The sequence below is a fragment of the Cynara cardunculus genome (genome assembly GCF_001531365.2).
Source record: "Cynara cardunculus var. scolymus isolate 2C chromosome LG 7, CcrdV1, whole genome shotgun sequence".
Taxonomy (NCBI): domain Eukaryota; kingdom Viridiplantae; phylum Streptophyta; class Magnoliopsida; order Asterales; family Asteraceae; genus Cynara; species Cynara cardunculus.
Genome location: NC_037534.1, coordinates 9,245,013 through 9,264,132, shown reverse-complemented (window position 1 = coordinate 9,264,132; position 19,120 = coordinate 9,245,013). Strand labels below are relative to the sequence as shown.

Genomic DNA, 19,120 nt, shown 5'->3' with positions numbered 1-19,120 from the left:
AAATTAAAAAATTTTAAGACTGAATGCATTATGAGTTGTTTTTAAAACTTTTAAGACTTTATACATAAATGTATAGTATTTTCTATATTAAAAATTATTTTTAAGACTTTTGATAAATTTAGTTTATAAGAAGTATAAATTTTAAGAAATGATATGTAACAATGAAAAAAAAAACATTTTCAAATAAAGTCAAAACAAATTTTGCAATAAAATTTTAGAAAAGAGGTTTGGTCATTCGTCGAAAGGGTTTATAACCGGATTTCTGCTCGCCGGTCACCCAATCTGGTACTTGGCCGTCGAAGTCTCCGAAATGGGTTCATACATCAACACTCTCTCACTCCATTCTCCCCTACGCCTTCACATAATTCCCAAATCTCAAACACTCCTTGAACAAAATTCATCACTACTACTTCAAAATTCACTTCGTTTCAATTCCATGCTCAAAATTTCCCAAAAACCAACTTCTATACTCTCTTATCTCAAGAAACCCATTTCGTATTATCCCCTAATCACCTCATCCTCTTCGACCCAGAAAGGGATCACCAATTTCGTGTCTGAAAAGATTGTAGTTTTGCTTGTCGGGTCATTCGTTTTTATGGGGTGTTTCAATAAGAAGCCTGTATTAGCACAGCCCACCAATGAGACTACTGAAAGTCAAATCTCAGAGACACAAGATAGTACATTCGACGAGGAAGAGATGATGTATATGAGATTAGTGGAGGACAATCCAAAAAGTATCGAGGCTTTGAAGTCGGTTTTCCATTTGAAGATGAAGAGAGGGAAAACTAAAGAGGCTATTGGTTATGTGGAGAGGCTAATTGATGTTGAACCTAAGGAAGTTGAGTGGAGGCTGTTGCAGGCTCTATGTTATGAGATGATTGGTGAATACAGTAAGGCTAAGAGTTTTTTCAAGAAAATCTTGAAGGGGAGGCCCCTCTTGCTTAGAGCTTTGCATGTATGCTTGTTGATCCTTTCCTCCGTTTGTTTAACAAGATTAATTGATCTCCTTGATATTTTTGGTGAAAGGAATTGGATTTTGATTTGAATTTTCTTTTACAGGAGTTCTAATTTTGTTACTGGTTTTATGGTTCATATAGCCTTACATAGCTGTTATTTTCTGTTAATGAGGTCCATCTAATCACAAGAATCTTTCTGTCAGGGGAATGTATATGAATTCAGTGGGGGGTTTTGGTTAAATATGAACTTTTCTGTTTCTTCAATATAATAGCATTGATGGATTAGAGTGAGTTATGGCTTTAACTGATTCAGAGGTTTCAACCAAGTTTTGTTACATCAGTAACCATGGGTTCTTGATGTTGTTCTTTATGTAATCTTTGCATTTTACACTCCTTGTATGATCTTAGAAGTTAGAAAGCTTGTTTTATATCAACTTTTTGGTCATTTCGACATGAATTTTGTGGTTGTTCAAAGAGATAGAATGGAATTGTGGTTCAATGTAATATGTCTTGCCATCTGCCCATCTCACACTGATTCACTAGACTGAGAAAAGAACAAACTGTTTTCGGAAATAGCATACATATTGATGATGTGAGGTTTCACTGTGGCTATCCTCTCTCTGTAGGGACTTGCTATGCTAATGCACAAGAATCATGAAGGACCGGCTGTGTTTGAGATGCTGAATAAGGCTTTGGAAATCGCTCAACAAAAGGAAAAAGTCCCAGAAGAAAGGAATATAAGAATATTAATTGCACAAATGCATGTTGTGAAGGTGATGCATCAAACATATATATATATATATTGTTACTAAAGTTGACAATCCTTTATTTCTTGGAACTTGGGTGACACATTCTAACACAGGTTAGTTCTCAAAGCAGGGACGGACCCAGAAAAATTTTCAAACGGTGGCACCATATAATTAATATAGTATAATATACATCTAAAAGTAATTATAAGAAGTATGGTTTTTATAGTACCGATAAGACTGTAAACGAACCGAACGTTCAGCAAACCGTTGTGAACCGTTCAGCGGAAAGTTCGTTTATTTAATAAATGAACGAACATGAACTATTTTTTTTGTTCGTTTAGTTAAACGAACGAACATGAACAAGAGTCTTGTTCGTTCATTTACCGTTCGTTTATGTTCGTTTATATATTAAGTTTAATATATTATCTTTTATTTATTTACTTTGAATTCAAATAATATTTATTTATGTTCGTTTATGTTCGTTTAGTCCGTTCGTTTATATTCGTTCGTTTATGTTCGTTTATATATTAAGTTTAATATATTATCTTTTATTTATTTACTTTGAATTCAAATAATATTTATTTATGTTCGTTTATGTTCGTTTAGTCCGTTCGTTTATATTCGTTCGTTTACGTCGTTTATGAACGAACATAAACGAACACGAATACACCTTATTTCTAAACGAACGAACACGAACACAAAAAAATTCGTTCGTTTACCATTCGTGTTCGTTCGTTTGTTTGGTTAAGTTAAACGAACGAACATGAACAAGCCTCCGTTCATGTTCGTTTGGTTCGTTTACAGCCCTAAGTACCAATAAACAACTTCTAAACTTGTACCCGACGCGTCTTCATTTTTTGAAAACGGTCAACATATACCCAAAAATAATTACAAAAAGTATGGTTTTGGTTATTTTGGCTTTGTTTTGTTTGGGTTTTAGTTGCTCCATTTGGATTTCAGGGAAATACGGTAGTACCTTCTAAAACGATACGGTAGCACCGTTAACAAACCTAAATTTTTTACCCTTCAGCGGCGAAATAATACGGTGGCACGTGCCACCCATGCCACCACATCAGGTCCGCCCATGTCTCAAAGCATTCTTCTGTGGTATGCAGGGGGAGTTGGATGATGCTTTGAAACTATTCAAAGATCTTATAGACGAGAATCCTAGGGACTTCCGGCCGTATCTTTGTCAGGTGCCTTTTATCATTTTGTTATCTTAAGCTTCTTTACTATTGTGCTCTTGTGTCTTTCATGTCTTGTTTTTCTACTTTTTATTCTCGACAGCATGCTTTGAACCTGGTTGTCACATGTTTCAGAGTCAAATGCCACAAGTGGTACCAACTCATTAGTCATTAGGAGTCATGCTCATTAGTCGGAAGACCCAAACCATTTTTAGATTGTGTGAACGCATGAAACTACAATTTTGATACTATGTCGATACAATTACTTTTCTAAATCACTAATTTCATGCACCATTTTGCAGCCTTGTTTTGGTTCGCTCAAAGATATTTAGTGGCAAAAGATGGAAGTTGATTTTGATTTGTGTCTAGATATTTTTCTACATGCCACATAATTTTTAATTCGATTAATGTAAAACCCCGTGTAGCCGGTTAGTTCTACTAACTTTTTGGAACTCTTAGCTCATAAATTAGTGCTAATTGAAGTAGTGGGGTTGCTTCATGCCTAAGTGCCCCAAATACGGATACGCCTCCGTGAGCTTTGGCAATATTGTTAATCAATTTCATCAATTTTCTTGAAAACTAAGTGGTCACTAGAAGAGGTAGTGGTCGAGTCTGGCGAATAATAAAGTATAATAATGAATCTTATTACCTCTAATACACAAAAAATGTGATAGCGATAAGTAGAGTTGTCTTCTCAGGGACTCGGTGTCAACCGTGAGTCCAAGACGTAGTAGCGTGCAAGTGTGTTGAAAACATTAAATAAGGGGGAGGTTAGATGATTAATAATTATCCTAAATATGCAAGTAAATTGAGATTATAAACAATACCAAGGTGAAATCTAGCAATGAGTGTAAGCCGACCGTTCTTTTGGATAATGCATCATTAGCTCATTCAAATGAATGTTTTTGTCATACGGAAGTCAAAATGGTTTGAACATCGATACACATGAATGTTCCATTTGTTCTTAAATCATGTCTAGCGCGAGAAGCTCGATGATTGGTCTCTAATTAGTTAATAACTAATTACAGATTGCATTACGAATTTAGAATCAAACAAATACCAAATCTAACCAACAATCGGAAGCCGATCATTTAGATTAGACTATGTAATCCTACACCACCATCAACTAACACAAATGTAAATTGAAGTAACGATCGTTACTATGACTAAGCTAAGAACGCTTACAAATTCAAATTCGAAACTAGTATTCCAAACTTAAGTTAGATAAAGAGAAGGATCCAACTAACCAGTTGGGTTGTGGCGCAATGTTTAAGCCTTAGGGGATGCAGTGGAAAATCTCATCTACCGCGGTTCGAATCCAGGCGCTGCCAAAGCCCTTGTTGCCATGGAGGTTCACCTGCAAGGACTCCAAGCCATTCGTGGTCTTCTAGGGGATTAGTTGAGGTGCGTAAGCTGGCCCGGAGACCCACGGTTACCCTCAAAAGGAGAAGGATCCAACTTAGTTTATTCAACCAAAGATGAAGAATATTGAAGTCAAGAATTCCATAGTTTAAATTTATTGATATTAAGAACCAAAATGAGTTTCAACGTATTCAAACTCGAAATATCTTGCAAACTCATCGCTATAAACGGATGGTTTAGCTACTCATGTCCCTTAATCGAACTAGAAATAAACTTAGGTGGCGTTTGTTTTTTAAGAGATGCTGAAGTCTGAAGTCTGAATTCACTTTTGATTTTTAAGAGGTGGTGTTGAAGTCTGAAATCTGAATCAGTTAGACTGTTTGTTTTTTGCGTCTGAAATCTGAAGTTTGAAGATGAGAGATCGAGAGTTGATATGGATCGACAGGACAAAGTTGAGAGATGAGAGATCAAGACAGAAGAGTTGATCTAGAGAAATCGAGCGCAAAGAGATCAGAGTAGGTAGGCGACAATTTGAAATAAGAGGTAATAAGAGGTTTCGCAACCACTTAAATTTTCAGACCTAATAAGAGCTTTTAAGCTCTTAATTGAAAAAAAAAACAAACACATTGAATCCTCTTATGTCTGACCGATTCAGACTTAAGAGGACATTAAGAGCTTTTTTATTAAAAACAAACAACCCCTTACAATGGTTGCAATAAGTGAAGATGAAGAATCGATGGTGAAATCCTAGAATAATCCCCAAATTTGACTCCAAAAATCCTCCAAAAACATCTTTGGTTCTTGCTAGGATGCTTCTCGACTGATCCCCCCCAATTGGCTGCGACTTTGTTCATGTGCGCAGATCTGGAAATTGTGCAGTGAGTCACGCGGGGACATGGGCGGGTTTTGTAAGTGACATGCGCGGTTGATTGTGCTATCTTTTGCTCACTGTATTTGGCGCACGCTGGAGTCTTGGACTCGACATATTTGGGCAGCGGATAGGCTACACTTTGGGTTTTAACCTAAGCTGCCTAAGTCCTTGCTTTCGTCCTTTTTTTGACTTAGGTGCACACCAAGAGTGTCCATAAAAAATGTTTAGTGGGGTTCCATTTAAACTTGGATTAAATAATTGAGGGATAATTTAACATATAAATATGTATGTACTAATGTCTATCAAACACCCCCACACTTAGATCATTATCACTCCTGACAGTAACTTAAGTTGGCACATACTGATAAAAATGAATCAAACAAGAACATCATCACACATAGCATGCCATAAGCTCGAGATTTGCAACATAGCATCAATTAGAGGTCATACATAATCAAAAAAACACAAGCTAATTCGAGAACTCTCACGAATAGGATCAACAAAACAATACACTTAATTCACTTTTGGATTAAAGTATATCGCCCAAACCGTCACTATGTTAGCATGTGTCTACCATAAGCTTGGAAAGTCTCTCACCCTTAGCTACTTGGATATAATACATGCAGGTAAATCAAAAGGACTTTATGGGTGTAGTGTAAAACAAGGCTMGGGTAAGGTAGGGATATATTTAGGAAATGAGTGACTAAGGACCTTGAATCCAATGGAGAACCAGGTTAGGTAGCTTTGAAATTTTGAGCAACATATGGGACTTTAAGCACATTCCCATTAGATCATAGGCAATAGAGATGGTACACATATGCTCAACCTTATCATCTTTTCGGTTGTTTGTGCTTTCTTTTACGATAAAACTTTTTTTTCCTTATAATTTTAGTTTCATCATTTTTTTTCTTTTTTCCCCCAACATCATAGTTTCATTTTCAAGCATACGGAGATACCGGAACCTTCCAGTAGTTATTGGTCGAGTGAGTTGTGTTTGGATGGTTCATGATGTAGGTGACAAAGGAAGTAGGCTAAGGCTCAAAGTGGTGTGCAAAGAGGGTAAGCATAACAAAAAGGATAGGCTCAAGGCTAATGGGTTACCACAAAAACAAGCAATGTTGGCCTTCATCATATTTATTAGCATGTAAAAATCATGTAGTCTTAAGGAGAGACAAGCCAAGTTCTAGAAGCACATAACTAAGCATGACATAATCACACAAGAAATGAAGTTGAGACTAAAATTATATGTGTAGTCTAAAAGGCTCAAAGTCTCACGTTGTTAAGCTTGTTCAAAAGATTAGCAAGAGTAGAATGACCGGTGTACTGCCACGAATCTACTCTAAGTGGTATTATCATGCTATATATGCATCCAAACTCATCATCCTCAACAATTTAAGCTCATTAAGAAAATGCTAACACATTATCAACACGGACAAAACGACCCAATTTAAGCATAAAATTTGCAAAAATGGCAAAAATTTACCCGTAAAAAGCATTTATAACGCAAAACATGTAAACTACCCCACCCCCATACTTAATTCATACATTGTCCTCAATGTATTGAATATAAAGAAAGTTGCAGGGTTGTGGTTATAGATTTGATGAGGCAGTCAATCCCAACAGCCACAAATGTAAGCAAAAAAGAGTTGTTAGATGTTTTGGGTTTCTAAAGTGGAAAGATACACGTGGATGAAGATGAGGAGGCCAGTCAAAACTGTGTAGAGGAAATTCATCAGGTGGAGCTTCTTTAGTGTCCATAGTGGGAATTGAAAATTCCTTTTGCTGCTTGTTGATCGGAGAGTGTGGGTGCATGTCTAACATGGAGCGAACAATGGAGGCACTAACTCTTAGGGATTACATATCCAGCAGGAAGATAATGTAGATAAACCCTAACAATCTTGTTATGGAGAAGCCAAGGAAGAGGGTGGAGGCAAAAAAGATTGATAGGTCGATGAAGGATCTGGTGTTTTTTCTGTTCGAAGCTGCTCTGCGGATATATGGATTCAGTTTCCAGGACCCTAATACGTTTTGGGGAAGGACACAAATATACAAGTAAGAAATGGTCTGAAGGAGGGACATAAAGTAGTCGTTGTGATTGAAGGTGGTGCATATGACATGGTCACACTATTAAACAAACTTGTATTAGCTAACATAGCAGGAATCTCGTCATCAAACTCTGTAACATCTTTGGCAATGAGGAGATGTTGGTTAGGCGACATTCATCAGGAACCAACACCGCCATTGCTACCACCACAAGCACCACCAATCGTTGATTAATCTTGTTGAATCAAAATTTTCATTTCTTTCCACCTTGAGGACAAGGTGAAAGTTTGAGGACGGGTATTGTTATACCTCGGGTATTATAGTCAGTAAGTCAATTGTAGCAAGCTAGGGTACAAGTGTTTACTGCTAGGGTACAAGTAGGTGAAGCTGGGTAGTGTGTCAGTCACTTAGTTTAAATAAGAGGGTATTGGAAGGGGAGGAAGGCATCGATTAGTTTTATGTGAAATTGAGATTGGCAACAGTCTTGGGAGAGCTCTTTGTCGGTGTGTAAAAGTTGCCTCCCATGTAACATCCTTTCTTTTAGGTCTTTCGCTAGACTATACTCATTCTAACTCTGTAGCATGACTTGTCCAAGGCTACCTTCTCTAAGTCCCCTCCATCAAAGCCCTCATAGAATGTCTTTAGTCTGTTGCCATTAACTTTGAAGATTTGCCTGGTTATAGACTTTGTATTTCTACTACACCATGCTCAATTATATTAATATCAAACAAAAGGTCCTCGTATTCATCTGGACCTTAGCTTACCGGAAATGACTTCAATATATAGTGATAAAGGAGAACTTTTTGACCTTCTGTAAATTTCTTGGGTGAAATGTGTGAGTCATGGAATGCCTTTGCCTTTTCTTTGTAAATTCGAGAATTCTAGTTGGCGTCGTTCCTTATCTCCTACAGCTCTTGAATTTGAAGCTTTCTATGCAATCTCGCTTCGCCCAATCCCCTATTGCACGTCTTCACCACCCAATAAGCCTTGTGTTCTACTTCCACGAGGAGGTGGCAAGGCTTATCGTACACTAACCAAAAAGGTGACATTCCTATGCGCGTCTCGTCAGCTGATCAATAAGCCTACAAGGTATCATTGAGCCGCGGACTCCAATCTTTCTGGTTACGCCTCACCATCTTCTCCAATATGGATTTTTATCTCCCGGTTGGACACTTTAGCTTGTATGTTTGACCATGGGTTATAGGTGGTAGAGATGCGGGGATAACCTTGTACTTCAAGTGCACCAATTACCTTGCTACAAATGAGTGCCACGATCACTGATAATGGCCTTAGGCATCCCTGACCTAGAAACTGCAACAACACGTGAATCATCAATCGGAGTGGCCTTCACCTAAAGCCATTTTGAGACATAATTGACGACCAATAAAATAGAGGTTTTCACTGGACGTGGGAAACGGTCTTATGAAATCCATGTCCCATAAAGCGAACATTTCATATACTAGCATAAGAAGTTAGGGCATGTGATTCTAGTAACTAATGTTTCTCATCGTTTGGTACCTACTACCTAGTGCAACTCTTACAGAAACGGTAGCTATCTCGCATAAGGGTTGGCCAAAAGAACTCGTACTCGAGGACATTTCTATATGTCCATTTATGGCCAAAGTGACCCTACAAGCATGGGGTGACAAAACTATAAAACAGATTGAAACTACCTTGGGGCGCACATTCCCGGATCATGTGGATAATGTTTCCAAAGGTATGTCTCATCCCACATGTGGAGACGAGCCTCTCTTTCTTTGCTCTCTTAGGTCTAGATAACTCACCTAGGAAGGTCTTCGAGACCAAATAATTGACAATATCGACATACTAGGAGGTTTTTCCCAAGATGGAAAAAAGGTGCTCATCTGGAAACTCATTAGTGAGTGGGGTAGGCTCTCCATCCAACACAAACCGGAAAAGTGGTTGACGACAAGATTTTCAGCCCTGCTCTTATCCCTTATCTTCAAGTCGAATTCTTGGAGTAAGATAGTCCACCTGATCAGTCATCAGCTTTGTGTAACTCTTTTAACAAATATTTCAAAGTTGCATGGCTAGAAAACACGATCACTTTATTATCGAGCAGATAAGATCTAAACTTTTCAATTGCGTAAACTATTGCCAACGACTTTTTATTGGTGGTCGAGTGGTTGCATTGTGCACTATCAAGTGATCGTGATGCATAATAAATGACGTGAGAGTTGGTGTCAGAAAAAATGTTGAGAAGAGGCTAAAATGAGGTCATAAATACATCTATGGCACACAACTTTAAGAAAAACTGACATCATGCCTTGTTCTATGTCTTATAATTTCACCTGACATAGTTAAAGGTGTTTCAAGTTTGTAAATGGAAGTGAGTGGAAAGATCAAACCTCTTCATGTCTTTATTGTTGGAATTTTATCATGGGATTTGATCCCACGTAGATAGGAAAGCTAAATCGAAGTAGCTTTGTATGTGCAAAAGCCCTTAATTTATACATACTTTAGAAGGAAACATGAAATTGAAAAACTATATATATAGGGGCAGGTTCAAACGAGAAGCTAAACATTTTGCAAGAATGCTAGAAGTTTCAATATCGTATATGATTACACTCATGATACACAAACTTAATCATATATGATTAAATGTTGCATTGACCACACTGACACTTAATCATATATGATTGAACACACCCAAAGGAGTGTAATCATATTGAAACTTCTCACCTTCTTGCAAAATGTTTAACTTCTCGCATGATCCTTCCTCCCTCTCTCTCTATATATATGTATATAGAGGTGGGTTATTATGCAACCCTTTACATTTGTACAACCAATACAACTCAATCTCAGCCGTCCATTTAATTTGATGAATATGTGATTTCATAAAAGTTTAGATTGCTTCCTAATATAAAGTATTGATCATAATTAATTAACCTTAGTCATCTTCCATAAATATTCAAATCATAATAAATGAACTCTCATCATTTCCATAAATATCTCAATTGATTGGGTTGCATTTGAAACGTCCTTTATGTATATATATACATATATGTATATATATACATACTAGATGTGTAGCTGCATAATGCAACACGATGCAATCTCGATTCTAAAGTTGAGAACCCGAACTCTCAATCCTGCTTCACCCTTCGTTCTATTCTCCATCCCTCTTGATTTTATTTTTTTGGTTTTGTGAGAGCGAGAGAGTCATCAGTTGGGTATTAGTTTTAACTTTTTTCTTGGAAGGTGTCCCAGGCTATGCCTGGACTAATCTCGGCAAATTGTGACTTCAAGAAATCAGCCTTGATAAAATCAGTGGCCACAATTGTTGTATATGCCTAGAATCGAACCCTGAGCAGATGGGATATTCCACCACATCCCCTAGGACCTAAACCACTACGCAGCAACCCTTGTGGTTATTGGTTTTAACTTTTATGAAGTATAATATGGTATTAGTACGGTTCAACGTTTATCCTGTATTTGCATGTGTTTATTGGTTAGTTTATGAAGTTCAAACATAGAGCTTTAGAAGTTATACATATTTGTTGGCAATTTATTTGTATTAGTTGGGGATAGAGGGCAATTTACACTTGTCGTATTCATTTGTTATATTTCTTACTACAACAATGTTTCAATCTTTTAATATTTTCTTGATCTCCAAAATAGTACATTTTTTTCAATCGAGATATAATAAAAAAGATCGACTTGTCAGGGGATAGAATCTATCAGACTGCAACAGGGGATAAAGAATGAAAAACAGGGACTAAAATTGAAGTATTGATAGCTTTGTCTCTTACACTTGCATTGATTAGAACTCCTACCTATTTATAGTTGAGGCTTTTTACCCAAACACTTACCTGATAAGTGCTTACAGGTAAAATTCAACACTATCACTTACCACGTAAGATTTTAGCCCACCAAAACGGGATCGTATGCAACAATTTACCCGGTTAGCACTAACCATGGTAAGAGTCGTCACCCTCACTTACTAGGTAGACTCTCGGTCCTTGCCTTCGCTCTTACGGGGTAAAATTCTTGGTCTTTGCAATATTCATTCGGTAAGGTAATGTGACTTGGTAAGCGTTTACTCAGGTAAGCATTTGGTAAACGGCCCTTTAGTTAACTAATAGTTAATATAGACGAACTAACAACCACAACTATCTGATTCTAAAGTGCCAGACCACTAACTCTTTGACCAATCCATACTTAACTGAATTTAGCAAGTGATTGATAGTCGTCTTCATACCCATTTTTGATTCAGTGAGTTGTTGGTTTGAACCCTTTTTTGAGGTTTGAGCCCTTGAGGCCTTGACCTCCTAGGAGGCTAGGATCTACGGGTAACCTAAATACTGCTTGCCAAAGGTCCTTTGGTTTATGGGGTTATCTTGGGTGCGATGCTGAGGAGATCCCATTTCTGCTAGGTCTAAAGCTTAGAATCCCTAAAACCAAACCAAACTTACCTAGAAAATCCCACTAAGAAGTAGGGTTTGGGAAGGATAAGATGTATGCAGACCATACCTCCACCCAAGGGTAGAAGGGTTGTTTCATGAAAACCTCCGGCTTGCAAAAGCTTAGAATCCCTAGTACTATTCAATTTTCTTTTCCTAATTAAAGATCTGTTCTGAGCTATCACATCTTGCTGATTATAAATAAGCGATGACCTTATCTTCTGATAAGCCTCCAATTACGAAAGCATATGCGAGTGGAGGGGTCCGAAGATAAATAAAGAGTCAAGTCGAGGGGGTAATTTTGGGAATATAATAAAGAAGGCAATGAGAGAACGGTATATGGCATGTGCGTGGTTTTGGGATGGGATTCATTCAGATTTTGTGTGATCTTTTGATCGTGTAGGAGAGAAATGGGCTCTCGAATTCCCATCTAGTTTTTCTTCGACTTTTCATTGTAATCAGTCCAGTTTTGCCATTAATATGATTGCAATCATTTGGGTCTATCATCTTCTTTGGTTGAATTTACAGTTGTACCCATTGTTTGTTAGACGTAGTGATTGTGGTCTATTAGTATCCTGCAACGTGAGAAGCGTTAGAAATATATCTTTCATGTATGCATTTGTCTTCGGTGTCGTTCGGCCCTTTTGCCCTCTTTGTATCTAATTTATGGCTAAGTCAATATATTATACACAAAAAAAGCACGAAATCCATCAACATCACTACCAAAAGTTATTTGTTTCACGCCTGTGTTCTATGAACACGAGTCTTGGTCACTTGCTATTGGGAGTTACGTATTTGACCACATTACCTCATATTCCGACCTTTTGTTTCATGTTTTCCAACCAAAAAAGAAAGTGAGCTGACCCGTTTGCCCTCGTGAAAAAGATGCTATTCTAGTGCTCACTATGGATAAACTTGTCGGAAAATGTTAGTTTTCTGGGCAAAGTGAGACGAGGGTGCAAAACATCGGACTATGAAGTATGTAGGTTCTACTTTCCAGCCAAATATTCACATTTCCAGATACATAACCCCTGATAATCATCACTCTAACAAGGCTCAATTCATTCTATTTCTAGGCAGGAAAAGATGATGAACAAAAAGGGATTATTTACGAGAATAACCTTGTGAACGCTTTTTTAAAACGCATGATCTTCTTATAGATTTAAGTACGTTTCTGCCTAAGAAAAGAAGCCTCAAAATCTGTCAAATGGTCATGCATCTAAAAAAATCTAACGGATTTTTTAAAATGCACGATCTTCTGATAAATTTAAGAGCGCCTTGCCTAACACAAAAACGTCTCTTCCTAACCCAAGAATGCTTGAAAATCTGTTAGATGGTCATGCATTTAAAAAAAATATGTCAGAAGGTTGTTCTCCTAAATAATCAGACAAAAAGTGGTTCGACCCTGAGGTCTTTTTATAATATAACGGATCAAATTTATGTTATTCCATGATACAAATCCAAGCAAATATGTTTCCCATCAATATACATGGTCATGGTCATGGTCATGGTCATGGTCGCTTTTGTTATAACGAACCGTCTGATTAAGAAATAGGAAGATCAAATATTGTTCATCGAGACTTTGTGATAATCACTTTCGAAATGTCTGCATTAATACCATTATCTGAATTATGGTTTCTTACTTGTTCAGGGAATCATCTATAGCCTACTTGATAGAAAGGATGAAGCTGAAGAACAGTTTTCAACATACCAAAGCCTCCTACCAGATGAATTTCCTGAAAGAGGATTCTTAGACGATGTCGTTTTGGCAGCAAAAACGGAAATAAGACAGAAGCGCAAGAATGAGTTGAAACCCGAGTTTTTCAACAAGAAATAGACATCCATTGAATTCACGATGATATCGTCTAGATGTGCTCAAGGAGGTCGTCACGTATTATTCATTGTGAGTTGTCTTTTTCTAGCGGATGCAAACCATACAAACACAGTAAATCTAATACTCCCTCCGTCCCAAAATAAATGTCCACAATGAAAAAGCGATGCAGTTTTAGAAATGTGTGATTATTACATTTTTTTAATTAACTAAATGACAGTTGTACCCTTATAAATAGAGGGAGTAATAAATTTCTCCGTCTCATAATTAAGGGTAGAATTGGAATGTAGGCAATTACTTTTAAAAGTGGACACTTATTTGGAGAAACTAAATAGAAATGAACTCTTGATCTCTAGTTTATTGTGAGAAAGTCTAAGGGGCCGTTTACTAAATGCTTACCCGGTAAGTACTAACTGGGTAATTTTTCTTACCTAATGAACATGACAAGGGTCAAAAATCTTACCCGGTAAGAGCAATGATAAAGATTAAGAGTCTTACTCGGTAAGTGAGGTGACGACTCTTACCGGGTAAATTGTTGCATACAATACCATTTTGATATACTACAATCTCACGCGGTAAAATAAATTACGGTGTTGACTCCTAACGGTAAGCGCTTACCGGATAAGCATTTAGGTAAACGGCCCCTAAATCACTTGAGCAAACCTAGTTAGATGCAAACAATCGTATTTTGTTGTTTAAGAAAGGTCTACATGCATCCTATCCCTCTTAGAATATACTTCTTAATGGGATATATTGGGTATGTTTTGTTCGGTTGGTTTGGTTTCTAAATATCTTGGCCTTTTACTCTTTCAATTATTTCTTCTTTTAAGTATATGATATAATATTTATATACTGTAAAACGCACAACACTTGGTGTTATTGGTGAGACTTAAACCCTAATCTCCAATCTCCTCGAAGATGGGTTACCGGATACTATTGGGTCAATGGCTCTCTGATCATTTTTCAATTTTCTCTGTTACTTGCTTCAACTTGTGTTCTTTCGGCTACAGTTTCAGCGAGCTTTTGGAGTAGGTAATGAGGTTTAGCTGGAACGTTAGTTCGGTTTGCAAAATGCAAAGGATGTGTTATGCTCGTGACTCGCAAAGAAAAACGAGCCTTGGTGCATAGTGGTATGTTTCTAGTGTTGGGGTTATGTCTACAACGACATCATTTGATCGAAAAAATGTTTATTTGGTTGGAGATTTTGATTTTTGACTTTGAAGACTCTTTTAGAGATATTCTAAATATCCGAGAACATATCGAACTTTTGTACAAACTATGGCTCGATCCGATTGATATTTTGATCCGTAATCGTAAACGGAATCAAATAACCCGGTTCCAATTATTTAAGCTAATCTACGATATATTGAATTACTTCGATTTAACTGGTTTATTTGGCCAACTTATGTACATCTTAAATTAGTTTGACATTAACGTTAAGAAGGTATCCGATTTGCCCACCGTTAATTAAGGGGTGTCGGAAAAAACCGAAGCCGAATAATCGACTCGAACCGGATAAAGATTGGGTAAACGGTTATAATTCTTATTTGATTTTTGTATGATTCTAGTTAAAACCAAATAATTAATCATAATTTTATTTTTTATATTTATAAATAATTTTAAAAATTAAAAAAAATGCTAATTATATCCGGAGGTTTTTTCTCGATCCAAGTTTCGAGTCTATATTTTCGATATTAATTATTTGATTTTGTCACTGTGTTTTGATGTTTTTCTACGACTAACGTCTTTTATGTTATGTTTATTGTCGATTTGGTCTATGTGGCATTCAAATTGTCACGGCCATTAGTTCCTCTAACTAATATTGATGCCAGGGGTGTTTTGATGTTTTTACTTTTTTTGTCTTTTTCTTATTAAATAAATATAAAAATTGTAAAACCAAAAAATTCGAAGAATAAATAATTTTTGTTTTTGTTATTATTCTTTTTATTTTTGGATTATAATATATATATATATAATAAAGAAATAAATTAAAAGAATTTTAAAAATCGGACTAATAGTAAAGAAAAAACTCAAAATAAGGGTGAAAAAATGTAATTTTGGTAAAAACATTAAAGCCAGGGGTCCGAATGTAATTTTTTAATAGTTAAAAGGCTATGTAAGACTGTAAAAGATTAAGAGGTCCAAATCAGAAGGACTTGTTCTGTAAATATGTCAAATTCTGATTTTTTTTTAAAGGGATAGAACAATGTCGAGTTTTGAGGCCTCTTATTGGCTCTCTTAATCAACCAATAAGCCAAAAAAAAACAGAGATAAATAGACAACATTCTCCTCTACATTTTTCGTTCAAGAAGTTTGAGTTTTCACTGAGAATCGGGAGAGAAATTGAAGCTCGAAAGTCTCCATCCGAAATCTCCGTTTATCGACGATTAGAGGTAAAATATTCGACTAAAATTCATGTTCTTTATATGGTTAGCTTCGTTTTTTAGTTTTCTATCGAACCTTAGTAGCCTTATGTCTCAAATTTTAGTTTGGAGGTCCGATTCCGAGTTTGTAACAGATTTTGAGTTTGTAACAGATTTTCAAGTAGCTTTTGAGCTTAAAATTTAAATGAGAAGATGAGACTAAATACTTGATGTTTTTTTTTTTTTTGTTGATTTTTGTTTTCATGATTGAGTAAAATTATTTTCTAGAATTTTAGTAAAAAGAATCATCGAAAACGGTTGAAAAATGGGGCTAAACGGCATTTCAAAACCGCTTTCGACGAAGGTATTGTTGCTGCCGGTATGTACGCTGCTAGTTTGGGCTGGAGTTTTGACTGGGCCGAATATTTCTTGTTGGACCTACGAGACTGATGGGTCTTCAATATTAAAATAGAAATGGTTGAGTAGACCATAGACACGAGAAACAAAATTGGTTGGATTGTAATATATATATATATATATAATTACGTAAATTTTCTAAAGTTATTAGCATGTTAGGGGGTGTTTGGGATTGCTTATAAAAACAACTTATTGATTTATTCTGATGTGACACCGGTAATAAGCACTTTTGAGTGTTTTGATAAACAGCTTATATCAGTGTCAAATCGATAATAAAAAGTTTTTGAATAAGTTAAATCATTCTAACTTATAACATGTTATTTCGTATTAAAGTTTTATGATTAAATGGTGGACATTTGACCAGTAAGTCATTACCAGCATAAAACACGACCCAGATAAGTGGGTGATCAATTAAGACTGACAGATTAAGCCAGGGTGTGTTTGTGACTAAATGACTCATACCCGACTAAACATTTTATGAAATCTCTTCTTTTTAGCGTTCCAAATATATTTTTGTAAAAGTTGTGACTTATTATAGAGCATGCATATATGCTTGATATATATATGTCAAGATATGACTTTATTCACGCAAACCATGAACTTACTGAGTTTTATAAGCTGAATATATTATGCATTTCATGGCCATGTAGTTCGAGGTTGGATAAGGGCAAAGGATACGCTAAGAGAGTTGCTTATTATCATTTTATATTTAGTTTTTTATCTAGACATTCATGTTCGATCATTTGTAGCTTAACCTGGTATGAGACGAGTTAGAACTTAAGCTAATTTTTGGTTGATTCAAAGACTTCCGCTATAAACGGTTTTAATTTAGCTGTCATTTTTGGAATATTTATTTAGGAATTCATTTTAGATTACGTAATGTTTCTAATGAAAAAAAATGAGGACGCTACAAAAATAGTTACATTTTTAGGGTTCATTAAGGCGAATTCATATATGAACCTATGTGATTCGTGTGATTCACATATGAACTAATTAACCGATTCATATACGAACATGTGGGTTCATATATGAATCAGTTAAATAGTTTACATGTGAACTAATTAACGGGTTCACATATTACATATAGTTCATATGTGTATCACATGGGTTCACATATGTACTCGTTTGCAACATGTTTGTAAAAGTTACGAAACTTCTCTTCTATCTTCTGCAAATGTTGACCAGGTGAAGGGTTAGGATCACTTATCTACTTCTCAGATATTTTACCACTTCTCACATGAACCTTTCCATATATATATATATATATATATGTGTGTGTGTGTGTGTGTGTGTATACAAAGAGATAGTCGGATTCATGCGAGAACAATAACTAAATAAGAGAATAAGAAAACAGTCGAATAACATGTGATTTTAAACTGAAATCATGTGTAAAATCACATTTGATTGACACAACTTTGATAGTGACCTGAGGTTGTGGGCCACGTTGCCTGCACACCCTTACGTCTATGGTGAGTGTAAAATCACATGTGATTTTGCACGTGAGTTGTCTGTTTTCGTGTGTATATATATATTAAGAGAAAAAAAAAAGACAAAAATAGATGTATAAAAAGACTAAAATGTCATCTAACTTAATTGAGATAACAAAAACGGGAGACTTTGGCAAATTAAACACCACGTGGACTACTCATAATATACATCAAAAGCCAAATTCATAACTCAGTCTATTAATTAGGGTTGTAAACGAATCGAACGAACACGAATGAAAGCTTGTTCATGTTCGAACAAATGAACGAACACGAATGGTAAACGAACGAAAATCTTTGTATTCGTGTTCGTTTGTTTAGAAATCAAGTGTGTTCGTGTTTGTTTATGTCCGTTCGTTAACATGCTAAACGAACAAACATAAATGAACATAAATAAATATTATTTGAATTCAAAGTAAATAAATAAAAAGATTATATATTAAATTTAATATATAAACGAACGGTAAATGAACGAACGTTCACGAACATCAATGAACGAACGTTCACGAACATCAATGAACGAACAAGACTCTTATTCATGTTCGTTCGTTTAACTAAACGAACAAAACAAAATTGTTCATGTTCGTTCATTTATTAAATAAACGAACATAAACGAACTTTCCGCCGAACGGTTGACTGAACGTTCTGTTCGTTTACAGCCCTACTACTAATTATTTAGTTATAGATTATCTTCTAATTAAGAAACCTTATTATAATAATGTTTTAATTAGTTTAAACTAAAGGGGTGTTTAAGATTGTTTATTAAAACAACTTATTGACTTATTCCGGTATGACACCGGTAATAAGCACTTTTGAATGTTTGGACAAACAACTTATACCGATGCCAAACCGATAATAAAAAGTTTTTAAATAAATTAAACCCTTCTAACTTCTAATAAATTGATAAAAACTTTTATAAAAAAACCATAAATTATTTTAAATAAACAATTCCTGAAATTTGAATACAGCGAAACCCAAACATTTGAGTAAACAGACCAAATATGGAGATTGGAGGATGAAAACACAAATTAAACAACAAACTTTGAGAGGTATATATATAGAGAGATATATATACACTAGTTGTGTACCCGCGCAATGCGGCGGGAGTCGTGAATTTTAACGATTTTAAAGTTTCACTGATTTTATTATAGAATATTTAACGATGATATACACTTGGTYTTTACATATCAATACAATTTGAATAAATAAGAGTTATGGTTCCAATTACACTCTATTGATGAAAAAAAATTGTATGACAGTTTAAAATCCAACATATTTAAACGACTCCACAAATGTGTTCGATTTACACCAAGAGCAAAAAATCGAGAGATCGAGAGCGAGACCGAAAGTTCTAGAGCAACTAAATGGGAGATGAATGAGAAAATTTTTAATAACTCATGGTGAATATGAGTTTGAATCTCACTTTAGGGGATGAG

General features: G+C 35.7%; 1 protein-coding gene across 1 annotated transcript; it reads left to right on the top strand.

Annotated features, from left to right (window-relative positions):
- The first annotated feature begins 238 nt into the window (after nucleotides 1-238).
- On the top strand, nucleotides 239-14,798 carry LOC112515870 (protein SLOW GREEN 1, chloroplastic). Its single transcript, XM_025122822.1, has 5 exons — nucleotides 239-955; nucleotides 1,583-1,729; nucleotides 2,821-2,901; nucleotides 13,241-13,492; nucleotides 14,431-14,798. Exons 1-4 carry the CDS (start codon nucleotides 311-313, stop codon nucleotides 13,424-13,426), a joined length of 1,059 nt encoding a protein of 352 aa, XP_024978590.1. The 5' UTR covers nucleotides 239-310; the 3' UTR covers nucleotides 13,427-13,492; nucleotides 14,431-14,798.
- Nucleotides 14,799-19,120: the final 4,322 nt, after the last annotated feature.

Excerpts from the sequence above, each read along its gene's own strand:
- LOC112515870 (XM_025122822.1), top strand. The coding sequence starts at position 311 with ATGGGTTCATACATCAACACTCTCTCACTCCATTCTCCCCTACGCCTT. Across the intron at positions 956-1,582 it reads TCTTGCTTAGAGCTTTGCAT|GGACTTGCTATGCTAATGCA; the intron begins GTATGCTTGTTG and ends CTCTCTCTGTAG. Across the intron at positions 2,902-13,240 it reads TCCGGCCGTATCTTTGTCAG|GGAATCATCTATAGCCTACT; the intron begins GTGCCTTTTATC and ends TTACTTGTTCAG.